General features: G+C 34.8%; 10 protein-coding genes across 10 annotated transcripts; 5 read left to right on the top strand and 5 right to left on the bottom strand.

Moving 5' to 3' along the window:
* Positions 1-252: 252 nt before the first annotated feature.
* On the bottom strand, positions 253-1,136 carry RO3G_14254 (uncharacterized protein; the record flags this gene model as incomplete). Its single annotated transcript, XM_067668838.1, has 7 exons — positions 253-341; positions 396-551; positions 599-653; positions 701-756; positions 826-853; positions 910-944; positions 1,001-1,136. 7 exons carry the CDS (start codon positions 1,134-1,136, stop codon positions 253-255), a joined length of 555 nt encoding a protein of 184 aa, XP_067524939.1.
* Positions 1,137-1,346: 210 nt separating this feature from the next.
* On the bottom strand, positions 1,347-3,074 carry RO3G_14255 (uncharacterized protein; the record flags this gene model as incomplete). Its single annotated transcript, XM_067668839.1, has 3 exons — positions 1,347-2,449; positions 2,530-2,795; positions 2,860-3,074. 3 exons carry the CDS (start codon positions 3,072-3,074, stop codon positions 1,347-1,349), a joined length of 1,584 nt encoding a protein of 527 aa, XP_067524940.1.
* A 967-nt stretch (positions 3,075-4,041) lies between these two features.
* Positions 4,042-5,692, top strand: RO3G_14256 (uncharacterized protein; the record flags this gene model as incomplete). The annotated part of the gene is made up of 6 exons (XM_067668840.1): positions 4,042-4,201; positions 4,262-4,881; positions 4,937-5,271; positions 5,336-5,369; positions 5,428-5,505; positions 5,675-5,692. 6 exons carry the CDS (start codon positions 4,042-4,044, stop codon positions 5,690-5,692), a joined length of 1,245 nt encoding a protein of 414 aa, XP_067524941.1.
* Positions 5,693-7,441: 1,749 nt separating this feature from the next.
* Positions 7,442-8,863, bottom strand: RO3G_14257 (uncharacterized protein; the record flags this gene model as incomplete). Its single annotated transcript, XM_067668841.1, has 1 exon — positions 7,442-8,863. The coding sequence occupies one exon, from the start codon at positions 8,861-8,863 to the stop codon at positions 7,442-7,444; it is 1,422 nt and encodes a 473-aa protein (XP_067524942.1).
* A 1,201-nt stretch (positions 8,864-10,064) lies between these two features.
* On the top strand, positions 10,065-10,787 carry RO3G_14258 (uncharacterized protein; the record flags this gene model as incomplete). Its single annotated transcript, XM_067668842.1, has 2 exons — positions 10,065-10,235; positions 10,293-10,787. 2 exons carry the CDS (start codon positions 10,065-10,067, stop codon positions 10,785-10,787), a joined length of 666 nt encoding a protein of 221 aa, XP_067524943.1.
* Positions 10,788-10,886: 99 nt separating this feature from the next.
* On the bottom strand, positions 10,887-11,246 carry RO3G_14259 (uncharacterized protein; the record flags this gene model as incomplete). Its single annotated transcript, XM_067668843.1, has 1 exon — positions 10,887-11,246. The coding sequence occupies one exon, from the start codon at positions 11,244-11,246 to the stop codon at positions 10,887-10,889; it is 360 nt and encodes a 119-aa protein (XP_067524944.1).
* A 2,668-nt stretch (positions 11,247-13,914) lies between these two features.
* On the top strand, positions 13,915-16,000 carry RO3G_14260 (uncharacterized protein; the record flags this gene model as incomplete). Its single annotated transcript, XM_067668844.1, has 9 exons — positions 13,915-14,204; positions 14,271-14,298; positions 14,378-14,461; positions 14,534-14,635; positions 14,688-14,918; positions 14,976-15,187; positions 15,246-15,526; positions 15,573-15,825; positions 15,907-16,000. 9 exons carry the CDS (start codon positions 13,915-13,917, stop codon positions 15,998-16,000), a joined length of 1,575 nt encoding a protein of 524 aa, XP_067524945.1.
* Positions 16,001-16,542: 542 nt separating this feature from the next.
* On the bottom strand, positions 16,543-16,911 carry RO3G_14261 (uncharacterized protein; the record flags this gene model as incomplete). The annotated part of the gene is made up of 2 exons (XM_067668845.1): positions 16,543-16,734; positions 16,786-16,911. The coding sequence occupies 2 exons, from the start codon at positions 16,909-16,911 to the stop codon at positions 16,543-16,545; spliced, it is 318 nt and encodes a 105-aa protein (XP_067524946.1).
* A 549-nt stretch (positions 16,912-17,460) lies between these two features.
* Positions 17,461-18,092, top strand: RO3G_14262 (60S ribosomal protein eL33; the record flags this gene model as incomplete). The annotated part of the gene is made up of 3 exons (XM_067668846.1): positions 17,461-17,471; positions 17,730-18,012; positions 18,069-18,092. 3 exons carry the CDS (start codon positions 17,461-17,463, stop codon positions 18,090-18,092), a joined length of 318 nt encoding a protein of 105 aa, XP_067524947.1.
* A 395-nt stretch (positions 18,093-18,487) lies between these two features.
* Positions 18,488-19,492, top strand: RO3G_14263 (uncharacterized protein; the record flags this gene model as incomplete). The annotated part of the gene is made up of 3 exons (XM_067668847.1): positions 18,488-18,691; positions 18,748-19,283; positions 19,333-19,492. The coding sequence occupies 3 exons, from the start codon at positions 18,488-18,490 to the stop codon at positions 19,490-19,492; spliced, it is 900 nt and encodes a 299-aa protein (XP_067524948.1).
* Between the last annotated feature and the right edge of the window lie 1,966 nt (positions 19,493-21,458).

Below are 21,458 nucleotides of genomic sequence, written 5' to 3' on the forward strand. Positions count from 1 at the left end.
CACATAACACTACACATGTAAGCTACAATATTTATTTGTCAAAAATCAGAGTAATAGATTGACCAAAAATAGAGTGAATGGTATGTTATATTCTGCTTTATCAATTATGTAAATTAAATTTTTAATGCAGAAAACCATTTTAAGCAAAAAAAAAACACTATAAATTAAAAAATAAACAGGCTTTTGAAAAGAGTGGGGAAACTTGTAGTGATTTGATTTATTATTTCTTTCAAAAAGAATAAAAAGGCAAGCTTAACCATGCTTAACATTACCAGTAGCACGGCTTCCAGCACCAGTTCCATCTCTATAAAGTTGTTGATCCCACAAATAAACGCCAAGGCCTAAAGAATATGGTTTAATTAAAAAAAAAAACAATTTATGCATTTGTAACTTACCTTCACCGACGCGATTCAATTGCGTAACCATATCAGCAAGCTTCTTGATGGCTTCTACTTGCTCACCCAAGTACTCTGCTTCAATGAAATCACACATTTGTGGGTCACCTTGACCATCAGCAACCTTGTGCAAGTTCAAGAGAGACTTATTTACATCTAATAAAATGTTGTCAGATATAGAAACCCTAGTTTGTTTTATTTACCTTTTTCAAGTTGAAGAGCACATTCAACAGCATTCTTGGCAGACTTCCAATCGGTCTAATCAAAAGATGAGAAAACGCGTAGATCAAACAAGTAGTACTTACCTCAGGAGCTTGCAATGCACGTAATACGACTTTACCACCTCTGGTATTAATGTAATCTATTATTTAGATACGTTAGGAAGTTATTAAAGGGGAATGAAAGCAAAACTATTTTGTTTTGTTTTTACCAATCAATTTCTGAGCGTGTTCTCTTTCCTATTCACAGATAAAAAATGAATATATAATCTTGTCTACATTGCATTTTGTTTTACCTCATAAGCAGATTCACGAAAATACTTTTCAAGACCTGTATAAAACAAGTTCAGATAAAGGCCCTTTCTCTTGAATATTTTATTATCTTACCAGGTAAAGCAACTGAAGTATGCTGGGCCCAGGCAGACATGGAGAGATAAACCTGAGAGGCTTGAAGCTCAGTATTGACTTGTTGATTCAAGGCTTCTTCAGATTGAGCACTGAAATTTTGCTTGGCAAGAGACATGTTAATGTAAGAAAGATTGAAAGAAAAAGAAGAAAAAGGAGGAAAACGATTAATCCCTCTTTTTCTCTTTTATTTGTTTATTTATGTTTCAACAATAATCAAGTTACACCACAATGTTGTGTGACGATGATAATACTGAACATTGTTTCAACTTGGAGGGAATATGATTTATAAGAAATAAAATAATTTCTTTTTTTTTTCCTTTCTTTTCTATTTTTTTATTTTATACATCGCTAAGGGTAAATCATCATCTTTTCTTTTTTGTCGATTTAAATGAATATCATCGTCATCACTACTATCACTACTAATGCTATCGTCATCATCATCGTCATCATCATCAGATGAACTGTCCAACTGTTTTATTTGGCCCTTTTTCTTTGATTGTTGTTGTTGTTGTTGTTGCTGTTTGGGATTTAAATAATTTTCAGGTACAACAAATCCAGTGGATTGTTGATGACGCAAAGAATTATTTGATAAGAGTGTCGCATTACCTTTGGTACTTGATTTCACTCTCTTTTTACTTTGTCTCTTCTTTTTACCCATCAGCTTAAGTGGTTGAATTGGCTTTTGTTCTGTAGTGGATATGACGGATAGATACCAAAACATAAGATTGGATATTAACACTTGTTCTTTAAGTGGTCTACGTGGATTTGCTAATTTAACGTGAGATAGTTTATAGATTGCCCTCTCTACATGCAATGGTAATCTTGTCATGTACATTCTATTTAACTGGAAATCTTTAGGCACGGATGGTCCATCTTTTTCTTCTATGATATTTTGATGCTGCAGAAGTTGGTTGTTATTATTAGTTGAGTTGTTTGTTTTTGATTTTCTAGAGAATAAAGAAGATAAAGTAAATCTTCTACTTGGTATATCGGTTGATTTAGATGTTCGCTTCATTTCATTTGGTTCTATTGGATCCACTTTATTCTTTTTTGATTTTTCTTCTGACCAAAATGACCATGACCAGGCTGATCTTCTACTACTACTACTGCTAACTGATCTTGTCATCTTGGGCTCACTTTCCCTCTTCGCTATGCCCAATTCTTTGACCTCTTCCTTTGTCTCAATCGCAATCTGTTCCTGTTCTTCCTCCTGATTTGCTACTGCACATTCATCTACCAGTGTCACACCTTCAGGAGATAACGAATAAGAATCTGATTCACTCTTACGACTCGTCAATGGTGGTCTCTGTACTGTACTCGCATTCTTTTTAAAATTGGTACGTGCTCCTCTTCTATGTAGTGCCCGTCTATCTGCTTTAGGTACTATTGCTTGTGATTGATCAAGTGGAGAAGAATTTCGGTCAAACACTAAAAAATCAGGTATAGCATGTGTTTCTGCAAGAAAAATCGCTCAATATATGTATATGCAGTGTATCAACTTATCTTACCATTAGCATTGGGTAAATATAAGCTCACACTTCTACGTAAAATACGCTTTCGATTCATTTCTTCCTTTTCATCTTTTTCTTCGTCACTTGCTGCTTTTTCTTTGTACTCGTCTTCGGTCAGTTTTGGTTGATCGTTCGCAGTGAAATAAACAGACAATACAGATTGTCTTCTCTTCACACTCTTTTTTCGAACCATAAACCCAAGTGCGTCAACATATCTTTCAAATTCTGCTGGCGCAATTTCTGGATGTTGTGAAGCAGGTACCCTATTGCCTCCTTTCTTTCAGTCATGTCTTTTTTTAGTGATCTGTGCTTTTTTTTTTTTTTTACCAAAACAAGTGAGATGGATCCGAAGTTGAAATATTAATGACTTCTTTTCGTAAATCGCCTTCCTCTGTTTTTTGGCTTAAGTTTCTTTGTAGTGAGTGAGCTCGAGTTAATTTTGCCTTTTGTTGACTATCTTCATCTGTTTTTACAATGTCATCCCAGTCACCAAGACTAGGAATATGAATTTCAGGTAAAGATAGGTTTGAAGTTGAAAGCATATATCAATGAAAAAAGAAAGAGAGAAATATGAAAATGCAAAAAAATAATAACAAAAAAAGAGGAGGAAAAACGAGGGGTGGAAACAAAAAAAAAATGCTTGCTATTTTTAACCATTTGTCGTGCAAAATACTTTTTTGCTGTGAGCCAATGTGAAATTCATTAAAGCAGAACAATTTAAAATTATCAAAGAAAGGGGAAGATCACATAGGCTGATTTATCAATTGTATTGGAACAGAGCAAGAACGCTTATTGTATTGATCTTTTTCCATCAAACAATTTACTTGCAAATAAAATCAAACTCAATGTTACACTAAGGAAACAAAGCAACAATTCACTTCTTTTTTAATTGAAGATCTTTTGTTAATAAAAAAGAATAATAAAATATAGCTTTTTTTTTTTATTCTTGTATCGTATCCATATTTAAAATCAATTCAGGTAAATGTTGTATTCATTTCGCATTAAAAAGAAACAAGATATTCACCTTATGTTACACTTAAAATGATAGCTGAAAAAAGGGGTTTTAGACTTACTGAATTCCAAATAACGCATGCTCCATACACAAACACAAGACGTGAATAAAAAAAGTACTTTTTTGTTCTTGCTCCTTCTCTATCCAAAAACTACAGTGATTTTTTTTTAAATCTCAGTGAGTGAGTGAGCAACTATTACCCCTTCACATCCAGCTTGGCATTACGTACAGATCAAGTCATGATTATGTGACAATAACAGAATTGTGAAACCATTTATATACCCTTTCAAACAGGCCTTGGCTCTTTACTTTTTTTCATCATTTAACAAAAAAAGACAGCATGGCTAAACATCAGAGCATTAAAGATATTACTAAGAAAATAATTAATGAAATGTTAGTACAAACATTTATTTCTCAAGCATTCATATTAAATTCATTTAAAAAGACTATCAGAGAAACAATCTGAAGCACATCAAACATTAAGAAGTTACCCGGGTATGGAAAACCGTGGTGAAGTTGCCAAGAAAAAGGGTGATATTCATGGTATTACTCATCCTGGATCTACGGGTGTCATTTATGTCATGGATAGAGCAAAGAAAAATGGTTATACGTCTGGCGATAAAGAGTGGTCTAACTTTGGCCAAGGTGCTCCTGAAGGTAACAAACTTTCAGAAAAAAAGTGAGGAGCCATGTTTTTTTATTCACTTTGTTTACAAGTGGGTCATATTGATGGATGTAAGGAAAGACCTCATCAAATTGAAATCTCTGAGGAAGCCTATGAATATGCCTCTACAAGTGGCATAATACCACTAAAAAAAGCAGTAGCCAATCTTTACAACGAAGTATACAGAAAAGAAAAGACATCTAAATATACAGAAGATAATGTGTGCATTGTTCCCGGCGGTCGAGCTGGTCTGAGTCGTTTAGGATCTACCATTGGCGATGTCAATGTCGGCTATTTTTTGCCAGAATACACAGCTTATGAACAAATGCTTTCTGTCTTTAAACGCTTTGTACCCATCCCAACTACATTGGAAGAAGAAACTCGTTATCATATCGAACCAGATATTCTTAAAAAAGAGATTGCCGGTAGAGGCTTGGGCGTCATTGTCGCTTCCAATCCTCGAAACCCCACGGGCCAAGTGATCCAGGATGAAGAACTAGAAACATTGGTTCATCTTGCCAGAAAAGGACATACAACTATGATCATGGATGAATTTTACTCTGCTTATATTTATGACAGAGAAGAAGGGAAGACAGTGAGCATTACAGAATTCGTGGATGATGTTGATGACGACCCTATTATCGTCATAGATGGCTTAACAAAGAATTATAGGGTAAAGTAAAGAAAGGAAAGAGCTATATTCCTATTGCTAACAGCTTGTTACGTAGATGCCTGGTTGGCGTGTCGGTTGGGTTGTTGGTCCCAAGACAGTCATTTCCTCCATGGAAAGTGCCGGTTCCTACCTTGAAGGAGGTGCTAACCACCCTCTTCAATACGCTGCTATACCTTTCTTGGATCCAGAGGTTTACAAAAATGAAGCAAAGGCCCTTCAAAGGCATTTCAAAAAGAAGCGAGACTATACCCTTCAGAGATTGGAAGACATGGGTTTGAAAGTACAGGTACCTCCAAATGCTACGTTTTATATTTGGCTTGATGTATCTGGTTTGCCTGAACCTATTAATTCTGGCCTGTGCTTTTTTGAAGAATGTCTCAAGGAAAAAGTGTAAGCTGGCAATCATTATGTATTATACTCTTATCTCACATTAGATTTTTATTAAATGATATAGTATTGTTGTTCCTGGTATTTTCTTTGACGTGAATGTAAGTTTTGTCAACAGAAAAAAAAAAACAAGCAAATGTAACGAAATCATGTTATTAGCCTTCACATCGCCGAGAATTATTTGAGTCGCCATGCCATCACTTTGTAAGACTTAGTTTTGGTCCACCTATGGAAGAAGTAAAAAAGGGCTTAGATAATATTGAAAGAATGATTAAAAAATTTAAAAATAACAAGAAATAAGTCCAGAACTTTGTGCTTTTTATTAACATTTACAGAATAATAAATAGCTTCCCTTATATCATTGCATCTTCTAATTAAAGAGAAAAAAACTGATTTTGTTTATTAGGTTAAGTTTCTTTTTTAAAGGCTTGCTTTTACAAACGTTTGCGCTCGAATACGCAATGTTATTCTTTCTAAGCTTCTCTTCTCGAAATGGTTAATCTTAAATGCATACCAAACAAGTTTCACTAGTTGCATTATTGGACGACAATTATTTTCAAAAATTAGAAATACTAATACTAGAATTAATCTTGTTACGGAAGAGACATAATGAAGCTGCGATATCGCACAAGGTATCTGTTGACATAAGCTCCACGCTCAATGTTTTTGACGCACTTTTCCCAAGAAAAGCCGGATTGTGATTTATTGTTCTAACAAATAACAGTTGAAGAGCTTATAAAGCGTGGCAAGACATCGTCCCGTTCGTTTGACTTTGCTTTTCAAATTGAAAAATGATCCGAACAATTTTCTGAGATTCTTGGAGTAATTGATCAATAGCGTTTTATTATGTAAATCTGATAAAAACTATGTGATAGCTTAGCTTTATAATCTTCATGCAGTAATAAGTATCCTCTTGTATTCCTATATTACCATGATAAGATGATCAAATCACAAAAATAAAGAAGAGAAGGACATATGGTGCTTATGTTATAGTATATTTTAATCTCACTGACTTGTGTGTTTTCAGAACTTAACCAAGCTCTTCTCTCTTCTACCCTTTTTGGCTTTTGTATAAAAGGAGCTTGTTTCTAAACTTTATAAGATAAATCCCAATAAAAAAGAGCTATATAGCTGCATTGTAAAGCTCGTTAAGACTATACTTTTCAACAACACTAAAATAATGACTTCAATCAAACAGCAAATCTTATCGGTTAATCTAGCCACGGGTGTAAGCCATACAACTGTCAGTACAAAAGAAATTATAAGAGAGAGGAATTATGTCTTCTAACTCTATTTTATGATGAAAAAGTTAATTAATTTAAGTAAACTCTACAGTATAAAGTACTGTCATTACTCAGTACATATGTTTTGATCAAATAGCAACATCTCACTTTGAAGCAGATATAGAGTATAACAGAGCATTTGCTTTATATTAGATCTTTATTTACGCATTTTGTGTTTCCTTTAACAGGAATTTACTGAGCAGGGCTCGTAATACTTTAGAATTTGATCAGGATGTTTTTGTTCTTGACGCCTAATACGGACTAGGAGTATAGATTATGATATATACCACATGCTATGCGACTATTTCTGTTAAGCTCATATGCATGAAATATAAACATCAGTAGCTCCCATAACTGTACATACCATGAACAAGATTTTGAAAGCTGATCAGTTTACCTTTAGTTATAGTAACGTGATAAAGAACCTTTCATATGCAAATACTATGTTTGGTTTTAATCACATTAATATTTCTTTAAGGAAAGCTATATAAACAACTTAAAGCTACATACCATAACGCATGAAGTTAAACAGAAAATTGGATTCAAAGATGACATATTAGTAATTTTTAGGAATATATTCTGACTTTGTACAAATTAACAACATTGTACACATGGAAATAAAATACTGAAAAATATTTGTAATATCGCCATTTATGACTCAAAAGGGATTTTTATAGTAAAGAAAAAGGACTCATGAGGAAAGGATCAATTTAAAGCAACAAATCATGCCTTATCAAATAAATACAAACTTTTATAAGACCTGTACGAATACATTTGATTATGATCATTGGTATTTAAATGGTTTTACATCGACTTTTGAGAATGAATGACAATTTGTACATTTTTTTATTATTTACATTTTTTATCGTTTAAAGAGTAGATGTAAGATATTAAAGGAAGCGTAATTGAGACGGTGTAAAATGAAGAGGTTTCCAATCAAGCTTTTCAGGCACAATAACACGCTTTCGACGCCTCTTTTTTTCATCATTGCGTTGCCACTGTTCTACTACCTTATCCCCTAAGCAGATAATATGCTGTCCACGATAGTATTTTAAGGCACCAATATTTTGCAGTGTATGTAAAATATCCTGTGTAGTGATTGATGTACGTTGTGATATTTCTTCAATCGTAACTTCCTCTTGAGCCTGCAATAGATATTCCACTATTGTCTCTGTCCAAAAGGCACGATAGGATAATAAACCCAAATCTGAAAGTGGTTTTTCAGGTGAACCAGTTCTGCCTTCTGCCTTTGATAGCTCGTAGGAAAATGCAATCAAGAGACGACCGTATCCAAGTCGTTGATATTGTGGTAATGTTAAGATACAAGCCACGTTATAATTCTCTGATGATTCTTTTTCCTTTGAAAAGTATCCAATCAAATGATAACCTTTTTCATCTCTTTCAGTCATACAATAGAATAAGAATGGGTCAACATCGTAGTACAATGTCTTGTGGTCCAAGAAGAGCTTTGAAAGTAAACACAAGTTTCTGCACCATGTCTTTTGCTTACGCCCATCGATTTCAAAGAAAGAAATTTCATCGTTTCGATATATTTCATTACCTGGTGGATGATGCAACTGGCATCGAGCTCTGTGTCTTGAGAGTTGCTTGTGAGAGACATAGTAACATAGACAAAATTCACATATATAAAGTGTGTCGCAATAAGCATACTCAATAGGGTAAGGTGAAAAGTACCAGGTTTCAACTGCGTGCTTCCCAATCTGAATCTTGTTTAGATTCTTGACTCGAGCAATTTCTGTCACGCTTTGAGTCATTGAACCACCCGTACGCAGTTTCTCGATTTCATTCTCTTTCGAAAATGTATTCTTTTCCTCTTCACCTTCATCATCTTCTTGAATGTCCATTTCTACTGTTTGGCCATGTTCGTCTTCATTGCCCAACACTACTTGGTCCACTTGTTCCTCCAACTTTTTCCTGTTTTTTCTTCCTGGAGGAGGCGTGCTTTGATTGCTGCCTCTGTCTTTTTTTAGACCATCTGCTTTCTTTTTAACCGGAAATTCAATAGGTCGACTGAAATCTAAACGATTAATGGGTACCCACTCATCCAGACGCTTGTTAAACTCTACATAATGTACATAGTATTCTAAGCCATGACCAGCAATATCTCGAGAGGAGAGCACTTCAGCACGACGAAATTCAGAGTCTTCTTTTCCATTAACAATTGTGATTTTCTCCACAAACAGTTTACAGTTCACTGGTGCAGATAAAAATTTTTGAACTTGGGCTGCTTGCTCTAATGATTTGTCTTCTAGTTTTGCACCTGGGTCGGTTTCTAATGAATCCAATACCATGCTTGATTCTCCTATTTCTTCTGGTGTGATTTCTGACATAAAGGAAAAAAAATAATATTATTAAGAAGGGTTTCTGAGCTTGTTGCCAATGATTAAATAAAATTGTGAAAACTGCGGAGAAAAAAAAAGGATGGCCAAAGAGATATCCATGTACTTTGCATAATCTTTTTGTCTGATCTTTTTTTCAATGCCCAGTTTATTAAATGAATTTAGTTTAGGCAATTTTGCTTATAGAGTGTGTTTTATAAATAATCTTAAAATTCATTGTTAATTTTTTATGTATTATTGCAATTTCAATATTTAAGTGCTCTTAACTGTCAATTGCTTTTAATATTTGTACTTTGTCCAATAAAAAGATTTCCTTTAATCTATATTGGTATTGTTGCATTTCAGTCGCGTTATCAAGCAATCTCTCTTTTTCTTTCTTTCCTTATTAAGTCACAACAATATTTCAATTTTATGCAAACAAATGAAGTTTTACTCTTTCCCCTTCTTTAAAAAAGAGTTGCAGCTTTCTTTTGTTACTGAATAACATAAGCCACGCGTGCACGCGCAATATTTAAAAAGAGAGTTTTTAACTCTACGTGCCTCTTATTTTATTTGATGGAGAATTTACAAATTAATCATGTGCCTGTTACTTTACTTGCACGTATCCTTTTACAATTGCATACCATTCCTCACAACGATAAAATAGATCTTTTAGCTTTGATAGCAGCTGGTCTGCGGCAATATGGTCATACAAATGATCTAAATGCCTTCTTAAATTATTGTCAAGCGGCATCAAAGGAGCAGCCATGGCAGTGGGGTTATTATAAAATAGAGAATCAACAAGATTGGAATAGCGTCAACTATAAAAAAGAACGTCAACTTGTCGGCTTGAGATTCTTGCTTGCTTCAGAATTAGTAAATAAAAAAAAATTACATGTTCCCATTCTTGAAAGGGAAGTGAGAGAATTTTGTGCTAATTATTATTATTATTCTTATTTTTTTTAAAAAAAAGGCAAGGAGAAATGTAGAATTAATAAGACAGAGCAAAACGAGCTTATTAAGTCATAAATGCACTTACAACTATCATAATAAACTTATTCCAATTAATGAAATTTTACAAGATACCAAAAGTTACTTTGAGCACAACGCATCCGCCGAGAGTAGCATCTTACAGCAATTGCTTGATCTACGACTGGATCGCTTTTCACACGATATGGCCAAGTTTGAAAGTGAGAGTGGTGATCTGGACGACGCAGAATATCACTTGATGGGTGCTCTTATGGTTAGATATGACCATAGGTCTTGGTGTTTATATCTTCGAGATTATATTGAATCATCTGAAGGAATATCATGGCGAATATTGAGCTCGGAAGAAGAAAAAAAGGTATAGAAAAAGAAGGATATCTAGGGATATATATGAACTAATGTGATGCGTAAAAAGGTCTCATGCGAACAAGCGTTGATAGATATTCAGGGCATAGAAGGACAAAGCGAATTTTCGGTTGACTATAAACCAGTTTATTTATTTTACGGTAATCCAGAAATGCTGACTGCACCTCTTCAAGAAGAATTAGAAGAGAGGCAACAGACAGTACCTGATGCTAATCAGATTACTTGGGAGGATTATACGTTTGAAGAAGACTATACACCTGAAGAAGAACCCACTCAAGAGGAAAGTTCAATCTGTATACACTGTGGAATTGAAGACATAGTGGAGGATGTAAATGATATATTCATTTGCGAATCTTGTGAAAACGGTGTGCACCAATTATGTGAAAATCCACCTATTCAAAACTATGAAAAAGAGATTGATCCCTGGTATTGTCGATCATGCTGTCGAGCAAAAGGCTTGCCTATCCCTCAGCAGCCTTCATCATTAAAAAGAAAAAGAGAAGAAGAGTTGGTTGTGTCTTTAAATAATACAACAAAATCATAAATAAAATTATAACAAAAAATTGGTCTTTTATCTAATGTATACTTGAAAATAAGATTAAAGGAAAGGGAGGGGATACTTTTGAAAATTTGTATTTACAATTTATTTGCTCTTCTTTTTAGACTTCTTCTTTTCATTCAATGGCTTATCAAATTTGCCTAAACTAGCTGTTGATTGTTTTGATGCAGCGATAGCAGCTTGAAGTTCACTCTTTTTCATTTCCTTGATATCTTTCTTTCCAGCAATAGTAGCAGCAGTGGTTTCTTCTTGGTTTCGGCGTTGGCGCTTCTTATTTTTTTCCACATTAGCTTTCTTGGCCTCACGAGCCTTTTCATATTGATCCTCCATAGGGTCACCATGATCCGGAACAGGAATAAGCCAATCCTGAGATAATTGATCCTTATCCTTGGGCTTGTAACCCCAGCGAGCTTCATATTCACCTGTCTCTTCATTGTATACCATTCTATCTCTCTTTCTATTAAGGATGCCTTTAGTTTTGGCAAACTTTTCCCAGCGTGTAAGTGGTTTATCTTTAGGTAAAGGTTTTTCTCTAGGAATAATTGTCTTTCTATCTGGAAGGGTAGCCAACACACCTGTGTCAGCGCTGGTCACAGGAAGTTTGAATAGTTCATTGACAATCAATTGAGTGTTGTCTCTAGTTAATTCTTTCAAATAATCATTCAATTTACTCTTGTCACTGAAAAATGATGTTAGGTTTTAATTCTTCACAATTTACAGTTTATAAAAAATACCGAAGTCTTTTTTCATCAAAGGGGCAAATATCAGTTGCTGTAAGTAAATTCAAATCAAATTCAAGAGGCACAGGCTTTTCAACTGTAATCGCCTTTCTACAAAGATCAATAAGGAAGATACAGTTAATTTAAGCTGAATTAATAATTCCAAAGTAAACTTACAAGCTGTCGTCTTGCTTTTTTAAAATCTCTGTGACATCCATATTTTTTGATCAAGAAATAAGATTAAAGGGAAAGAGTTTTTTTTTTTTTTTTTTTTTTCTTTAGGAAAGAGTAAGTGACTGGTTTTATGACTTCCTTTTTGCTTTGAAAGTTGCCAAGCAGATTATTTATAGACTCCAACTTATAAAAAAGGTTTTGAAAAAATGGAAAAGAACAGAAGGATGTTTGAAAGAGAATAGTTAAAATGTATCATTTATCATGATTTTTTAAACCTCACTATTAAACACTGAAAGGAAATTGATTGAGTGTACAAAGAGGAAAGATGTTAATGAGTATTTCAAGTAAATAGAAGAAATAATAAAAGGAATTTATCGTAAAGGTTTAAATCCATGATGAAAAGGAAGCCACTCCTAATACAATTATAAACAAAGAAAATTAAAGCTTGTTTTTTCTCTTGAAATCATCCAGTTTCCCTTGATTATTTATAGCAAGCATGGCCACTTTGTGTATGCTTTCGAATCTGTTAATATCACACTGCTGTAATGCTCTATAACTTTTGCAAATTCAAAATCTATAGCAACAAGTGCCCGTTCTCTTCAAAAAAGATTTTACCATGAGAATGGTATGTCTAAGAGAAAATATGTCATATAGAATTAAATGTTAAAATAACCACTATCGTCGTATGATAACCATCGATCACGATAACCAGAAGCTATTCTCACCTTTGTCTTTTATTCAATTCTCTTCACAAAACGCTAATTGGTTCTTCTCTGCGCCTTTTCATTGCTATACAGCTTTTATTAACATGCTCTTACCAAATACAATAACAGGAAATTTTCTTTCAGCTTGGAGCTTTTCTAGTTCCATCCGTTTTATTGTAGTAGAGAGAAATCAAAGCTACCGATTATTATGGCTGCACTCACCATATCTCTCATTCTTTTCTTTTTCCTTTCATTTGTTTTCATTACTTTTGTTCTCTCTAGTTTTCCTACTCTCTTTTCTATTTTTCTTCTTCAATTTAATAACATATAGCCTCCCATTAATCAGTATATTTAGCATTTTCCTTGTTGTTCTTTGCACTCTTTGATATTCTCTCCATAATATGTGATTCATTAAAATTTAATTCATAGGGAATATTACTTTCAAAATTTTGGTATCCATGCTATTTATTAAAGTAGTACAATATATCCAAAGATTTTTTTTTATCCTGTCAATTAATCTGAATTGTCATTGATAGTTTGATGTTATACACAAGCCTACGTGAATACAAGAAATAATTCATTTTTGATTATAGATATTCCATTTCTTCTTTGCATTATTTTCTTAAAATGCTCTGTATCTCCGAAACTTGTGTTGATTTCGAACCATCTTCTTGACGAATACCCTAATGACAAAGTATTTCACTTGAATTAAGTGATTATACCACTCAAACATTTATTATCATTGTAAATCCAATCGATTTAATGAACTTATGAGTAATATAAAAAAAGGTGAGCATTTCTCAAATAAAAACAATTAATTTGTTATTATTTTGACACCATTTTCCTATTAAGTAGTAGGCTTGTTTTGTATTGGTCACAAAAAGTGGTTGTAAGCGCCACTTGTCTTTTCGAAAAGCCAACTATAAAAACAATAGTCGCCATACAAACACCCCTTGGCTCAGCGTCTAATTTTATCTGCTTTTACATGCATTTTTTTTTTTTTTTTCATTATTTTCATATATCATTAGTCAAAGATACACGTCTCCGAGTGGCACCTGAATAAAAACATCATTTGCAAAAATACACGGACGCTTGATCTTAAAAACAAATGTGATGAAATTCATTAATATCCAAAGCTAAACTGATTCAAGGGTTTAGTTATCTGATTGTAGCTAATACTTGGATGATGATCTTTTAAAAGCACTCAAAGAGCAAGATCTTTACTTGATTTTCTCCACTGCTATTACTATTATGTTAACCACAAAAAGAAACTAACATTCAAGCTCCGGACATCTACATTCTGTTTTGATCTTGGATTGTGTGTTTTAACTATACAGAGAACTCTTTTTTGTAGGGAGTATTGGTCAATGTTTACTTTAAAATATGAATTGATTGTAGCATGGAGAGAACTTTGTGCTGCACGTTAATTTGACGTGACTGCTTGAATGATAAAGCATTTAAACGCACTTTGAGATTTTTTAGTTCTTTTTTCTTCTTCCCGAAAAAAATATTAAAATGAGTAACAATACCCACTGGAGAGGAAGAGGAGGTGGAGGACGAGGAAACAATAGTAACAGAGGACGCAATGACCAGTCAAGTGGTTCTTCGTCTATTTTGTCACGACTCGGTCCTACGAATGCACCCATCAATACATCTACCAATGTGCCCATCAATAACAACCCTCCTTCCAATCAAGGCAACGGAAGAGCCTTTTCAAAAAACAATCGTCGTGGACGTGGAGGAGGAAGTGGCTCTAATACTCGGTTTAGTAACGAATTTATTGAAGAAGATGTTGAAATGAGGCCGTAAGCAATTTCCCTTTTTTCTTGCATAGTGATTCCTTCTTGCTAACATTTTTCTTTTTTGCACAGTGACAACTCAAACGGGATCACGGTTACTGTAAGTAGCTTTCTTTCTTTAGGAGAAAGAATAAGGTCAAAGGCTTCAACTAAAATGCTCTTTTTTTGCCTGGGACTAGGTCAAAGGTTATCCTCCAAGGAGTGAAGAAAAATTGCTTACCTTTTTAATGAGAAAATCAAAAACACCTTGGCAACCAGTTCATGTAAAATAGTAGTAAAAAGTGAAAAATAGCTGAAAGAGGGGACTCATTGTTCTGATTGTTATTAATGAATAGGTTGCTTATGAAAATGAGCAAGTGCTTATTACAGTAGCAGATGAAAAGGCAGCGAGTAGTTTATGTCGAATGAACAATTATACGTTCTTGGGTTCAAATGTTGTAAGTATCCTACCGAGATATACATACTTTTGTTCACACTTTGTGTTTGTAGTTAGAAATCACTCGAAATGGACAAGAGACGATAAGCAGTAAACCAAACACAGGCATTGGAGCCAATAATCAGACAAATGGTAGACCATCATATATAGTAGAATTCTTACAGGAAAGATGGAATGCACAAACAGGATACCTTGACATGGATGAATTGCCGCCTACTTCACATAATATAACTATTGTTATCAATCGATTGTTAACAGAAGCACAACAACTATTTGGGAACTCCGTAAGCAAAAAAAATAAAAAAATAAAAAAAAGGGCATGTATATTGACTGATGTGTAGCTTATTACACTTTCTTTTGCTAGAAATAAGCTTTGGTCAGTGGTACCGGTGTCAAAGGTACCGGATCTGTTTCCAAATCTGAGAAACTTATCTCTTCAAGATAACGACATTGCAGAATATCGTAGCTTGGATAGGCTGGCTAACAGACTAAATCAACTTCAAGAATTAGTATTGTCTGGTAATCCTATTCAGAGACAGAGTGATTATAGAAGGTATGTTGTGATACTGCTGTAATTTGATTTCTTACTTTTGTTACCGTTATCAATGTAGTGAAGTAGCCAAACGTTTCCCTTCAGTCCAATTTTTAGATTTCCAACCGGTCCAAGAGAACTTACGGCCAGTTCAAGCTAATTTACCTGTACCTGTACAATCCAGCTTTTTTGATCAAGATAACTCACGTATTGCAGCGCAAGACATGTTGTCTAAATTCTTCCCACTCTTTGATACAGACCGTAAATCATTGATAGATTTGTATGATACACAATCTACGTTTTCCGTTGTATTTAGTAAAGGAAATTTCAATCAAGAAAATTCATGGGGAAGTAGTAAAGGTAAGAAAATGAGAGTAAAGAATAGATATTTATTTTTATATTACAGCCAAACCGAGTCAAAGGATGATAGTTGGAAATGAAAATATTATAAAGAAACTTTGTTCTTTACCTTTAACAATTCATGATTTATCTCGACCAGAAAATTTTGTTACTGACGCATGGCAAACACAAGGAACTCATCCCAACTATCCTGTTATTTTATTTTTGACTGTTCACGGTGAATTTAATGAAGCACCCTTTGGGACTCCACTTTCTTTTGATCGTTCATTTTTAGTGGCACCATCGACACCTGGATCAAGGTAAATGTTTATACACGCTCGATTTCTTGAGCAGCTAGAGGGTGTTCACTGTATGTTCATGATGTTAACTTGTATTCATAGAGCACATGCAGCAGGATGGAGTTATGTTATTTTGTCTGATTCACTGATTGTGCGTCAATTTTCATGTAAACCTACATCGTTGATTACTGTTTAAAAAATGTATAAAATAAATAAGATGCGCTTTTGATTTTGTGTTACAATTGTGCATAAGTTCAATGGATTTGTAAACATGTTGACTGTTTTCTATTTTGGCTTCGACTTCAGTACGCAACCATAATCATCAAATAATGAACAATAGAAGCTTTTCTTTAGGTCTCAAACGGATGCCTCAGATAACAAGCCAAGCTAAAGGTGTTTAATACTATTTTATGATTTGAAAGAAGGCAGAAAAGACTACAATTTTTATTATTATTATTATTATTATGAAATAAATATTAAAAACATGAATGAATTACTGTTGCTGTTGTTGCTGTTGTTGTTGAAAGTTATTTGAAGACCATGGCTCATTCATAGCTCGTTGATCCGATGTCTGTCCTGGTAATTTACCTGTCCTTTCTAATTCCTCCACCTCTTTCGCAGCTAGAATCACTCTAAATTAGTTTTTTTTTTTTTGTGAATAGGTTTGTTGTATTTGATTTACTTAGGAATCGGCCACCTGGACCTCTGGGTCGACGCATAGCATGCTTATGTCGACTTTCATGAAGGTAAGGTTTTCTTGCCTGTTTCATTTACTTTGTTCTTCCACCGAGTGCGAGCCGCTCTACGCTTTAGGATACGATGGTATTGCTTTGCATTGACATAGAGTGGTTCTTCACCAGTGGGTTCTATCGGTTGATGATGTTGTGAATGGTTCATGATGGGTCGATGATAAGATGTGGTGGTCGTGGGCTAACAAGAATAAAAAGGTGAGTTAGGAAGTAGAAGGGGATGGATGTGTACCATTGTATAAGGCGTGGGAGGTGAGTGGGGTGGTGGATGATAGAGATCTGAATGCCTTGTGTCAGGTTGATGTAAATCAATATTTTGTGCTGCTTGATAAGCATAAGCTTCATGAGGATGAAGCATTGAGTGTGGCTGTGGTGTTGAATCTGTCATTCAATAAAAAAAAGTGGCGCACAAATCAATAAAGTTCAAATACACAAAAAGTAAAATAAAAAAAAGAAAAAAAAAACAAAGTTATTGGCTAAAGATTTCCTTGTTGTTACAATAAATACTTTTTTTTTTCTACCAGGGTTTCCCCCCTCCTTTCCATTTTCATATGACGTATACATGATTCAAAAAATGTCTTCTTCATTGAGCTTCATTTTTTTGTGGTTTCAATCCAACCATGCTGTATATGAACAGTAAAGTGAAGGGTGACGTTGATCATTGGCCCTCCTTTTTTTTTTTCTTGTTACCTTTTAACTTTATTTGAATGAATTTGCTTTTTTTGTTTTTCATGCAATACTAAAAAGTCCGCTATTTTGATTTAAAAGAAAGTTGACCGGACAAGTCCGATTGACCGGACAAGGATGGGAGAGGAGTGTGTGTGGTGGGGGGAGAAGGAAAGTAACTGAAAGGTTTTGATACCTTCCAACCTTGGTACCTAAAGAAACTTCCTCTCTTTTCATCAATATGTCAGACCGGTAATGTTTATAGTCTAGAAAGAGGGAAGGAATCTATCGAAGCAGTGAAAAATAAAGGAAGACGATGGATGGATGATTGTATGTGGATGATAAAAAAAGTGCATACACCGGGTTAAAATTCTCCAACATTACGAAAATAGTCAGTAACCATTGGCTACTATTATTTTTTGCATCTTTTCTTTCCTTTATAAAGATGCTCGGTTGACTTTCCTATTCCCCTCTCATCACACTCACCGTTCGTTTCTAACCTTCTTACAGTCTTTACTCCAAGGGCCGTGTTTTAGGTTATGAACGTGCCAAGCGCAACCAAAACCCCAATGTTTCTTTGATCCAAGTGGAAGGTGTTCAAACTACCAAGGATGCTCAATTCTACCTCGGTAAGCGTGTTGCCTATGTCTACCGTGCTCAACGTGAAATCAACGGTTCCAAGGTCCGTGTTATCTGGGGTCGTATCGCTCGTACCCACGGTACCAACGGTGTTGTCAAGGCTCGTTTCCGCAAGAACTTGCCTCCCAAGGTCTTTGGTGCTTCTGTCCGTGTTGTAAGTGAAAACGATAGAAGGAAATTTTTTTTTTTTGTTAAACTTTTATTCTGTAGATGCTTTATCCTTCCAACATTTAAAGTATAATAAAATAAAAAGATGTACACAAACTATTCTATGACACGAAAAAAAAATAGTTGAAAGGAATTAGACACACAAAAGGAAATCGTTTCAAAAAAAAAAGTTTTTTTGGATGCATGTATTGTGTTACTTTTGGCTTATAAATAACAAGCGAGAGGGCGTACGATTTTTTTTTTTCCTTTTTTTTTTTTTCTTCTTCTTTAACGATGTCTCAACTGTATACCGTATTCTTAACTCTTGGGTTATTATTATCAGGTAGATTTTTAAAGTAAGAAAGAAGAAGGGAGTAATAACACAGCATAAAGGTGTTAGTATACCCTTGATCTTGACGTTTCAAGATAAACAAAAAGTAAACGAAGGTGATTACTTTCATCAACCTTTGCTCCAAACCACCATGATTTTCCTGGGTGAACTGATTTGTATCTTGTTTATTCATCTGGTTACCAAAACACCTAATCTGCTGGATCGATCTATGCTTGACGCTGTTCAACCCCATCACAGCTATTCAAACGATTGGGTTCCTCCTCAAACCACTTCGACTTCTCGTTCCGCCATTTGGTTTATTTTACCGAGCGCATGTGACCTGATTGCTACTACTGTAACTAAAACATAAACAAAAAAAAAAAAAAAAAAAAAAACTAACAGGCTGACCAGTTGCTCAACTTGGGTTTGATTTATACCACCCCCTCTATATATCAAATGGTCAAGAGCAGTATCGTCGGTTTCTCTGCCATCTTTAGCTGTCTCTTTCTGTCACGCAAATTTTTACGTAAAGAATGGTTTGCGATTGTTTCCATCTTGTTAGGTACCACCGTCATCATTTGGTCCGTCTTGAACGATCATCCATCCTATCTGGGTCCCATCTTTTTGATTGTCGCGCAATTATTCGTGGCCAGCCAATTTATCTTGGAAGAATATTTGATGGACCGATACCAACTTGACCCGGTGAGAGCGATGGGTATCGAAGGTGTCTTTGGCATCGTCTTGTTGGGTGGTGCGCTTGTGGTCGGATGTTTCTTTGGTCATGATGTACTGGATATCACAGAAGGTCTGAAGGAATTGTTTGGTACCTCTGTCTTGTGGCAGAGTGCCCTCCTCTTGTCCTTCATGGTCGCCGTCTTTAACTTTTTTAGCTTGGCGGTGAGCACGTCTGTAGGCATTCCTGGTCGCAGCATGATTGATTCCTTGAGGTACGGATCGATAAAAAGAAAAGAGTGGATCGATAACCCCTTTGTATAGAACCGTATTGACCTGGATGATTGCTGTTTATTATGGTTGGGATGTATTTTCTTGGATTGAATTGGCTGGCTTTGGTGTTCTCTTGTTGGGTATCTTTATATTCAATGGTGTGTTCAAAAAATCAAGTGGGGTGGGTGAAAGTACACCTTTGTTATCTTAATAAAGTGACTTGTATGTTGGTGTTTACCATCTGTGAATCATACGCGTACGGATTGAATGAGTTGTTAAAAAGTGAATCGTATCCTAAAGAGCATGGACGTATGCAGTATTGGGTTCAAAAGAGAGTGAGAACAGTCTAGCGTCTTGGACGTATCAAAGATAATAATTAATCAATGTTTTCTTTTTTTTTTAAAAAAAAGTAGAATTCATACCTATTTTTTTGTCCTTTCTTTTTATTGTTGTTGTCTATCTTTTTTTTCTTTACACAATTCGATATGCCAAAGAATAATCCTGCTCAAAATGGTACATCACCCACTACTAGTCAAGGTAGAAGAGTTCAAGACAATGGTCTTTCTGCTGACATTTTACCAGTGAAAAAAGGGAGCCCTGCTGCATGTATCTTTGTAGCGAGGTAAAAGAGGAGAAGCGATGTGGGGCATGGGTTGATGCTGTTGATAGCTTGAATAAGAATGTTCAAGACAGTGAATTGAACAAGTCCGTATTTGAAGAATTCAAGCAGTGGGGAAGACTGTTGAATGTCAAAGTCCTTCGGGATTGGATGGGAAGGCCTTATGGTTTTGTTCAATTTGAGGCAAGTAGATGAGGATCATGAGCGGTTCTTAACTGGTATGTAGAATGTGGAGGATTCAAAGAGAGCATTAGAAGAATCTCAAGGGATGATATTGAACGGTCGAAGTATTCGATGTGAACCGGCAAGGGTCAATAGGACGTTATGTTTGATATCGAGTCATTCAGCTTTTGATGAATCGGTAAGTAGATTGGGAATGACAACAGATCTAACAGACAGCAGTACTTGACATTGAGGTTATCGGTCTTTGGTGAGATTGAAAACATCTTTGTACCACAGCAAGATCCATCCAAATTTTATACGGCATTTGTGAGATATCGTTATCGTGATGATGCGATTCATGCTTTTATTGTAAGTGAAAAGGATCTTGTTCGTTTATTGAGCGGTAGATATTAGGCTCTGAAGGGACCCGAGTTTTATCATCCTTGGTTGGTACACTGGACATCGAATGTGGATATGAATAATATATCAAATATGATAAATGAACAACGTTTTATAGACAAGTGCTGTTTATTTGTAGGAAATTTGCCTGAATCAACCAGTGAAGAAGAATTGAATGAGTTATTTGGTCAATATGGAGTTATTATTTATATTCGTGTTATACGTAAATATCGTGAGAATGAAAAGAAGGTGTTTGCTTTTATAAAATATCAATCTGAACCTGAAGCAACGACTGCGATTCAACATCAAGTAAAAGAGAAGAAAAGGAATTAATCATAAATCTAATCTATTTCACGCACACAAAGAATGGAACCAACTGGCAAGGAAATGATCTTTATGTCTGTTTTCGTAAATATTCAATTCGTCAAGCAATGCGACAAAAAGAATCACAACATCATGTCATCAATCAACCTAATACTTTTCATCCTTATTATTATACAGTAAGACTACTTGACATTATCTCCTCTCTTTCTGATCATCTCTTAGTTTACAAACCCCTCAGAGAGTTCTTTATCAAACAAAGGTAAATTCCTCTTTATCTTTAGCTCTCTCTCTCTCTCTCATCTTTCTCCAGACGTCGTACAAACATTACCATTCGAGTACTGTTATTCTCCTTTTGGATATTATATGGACACAGCTGTACCACCCATTTATTATATTTATCCTTATTGATATATTATATCATTTGCTTTATTTATAACATGCTTGCTCTTCATACTAACCCTTGTTTCATCCTATTGATTGGGTCATCTTACAGCGGAAATATAAATATAAAATCACGGGGATGCATAAAGACTCCATTCAATTTTTTTTTTTTTTATTTCTTTTTTTTTTTTTTGTATCTAATTTTATTCAGTCTATTATCATCATGATGCATACAACGGCGAATTGTCCTTTGAGATCGATGGCATGGATTACGATGAATGAGGATAATAGG

Source organism: Rhizopus delemar, genomic scaffold (genome assembly GCF_000149305.1).
Source record: "Rhizopus delemar RA 99-880 supercont3.13 genomic scaffold, whole genome shotgun sequence".
NCBI lineage: Eukaryota > Fungi > Mucoromycota > Mucoromycetes > Mucorales > Rhizopodaceae > Rhizopus > Rhizopus delemar.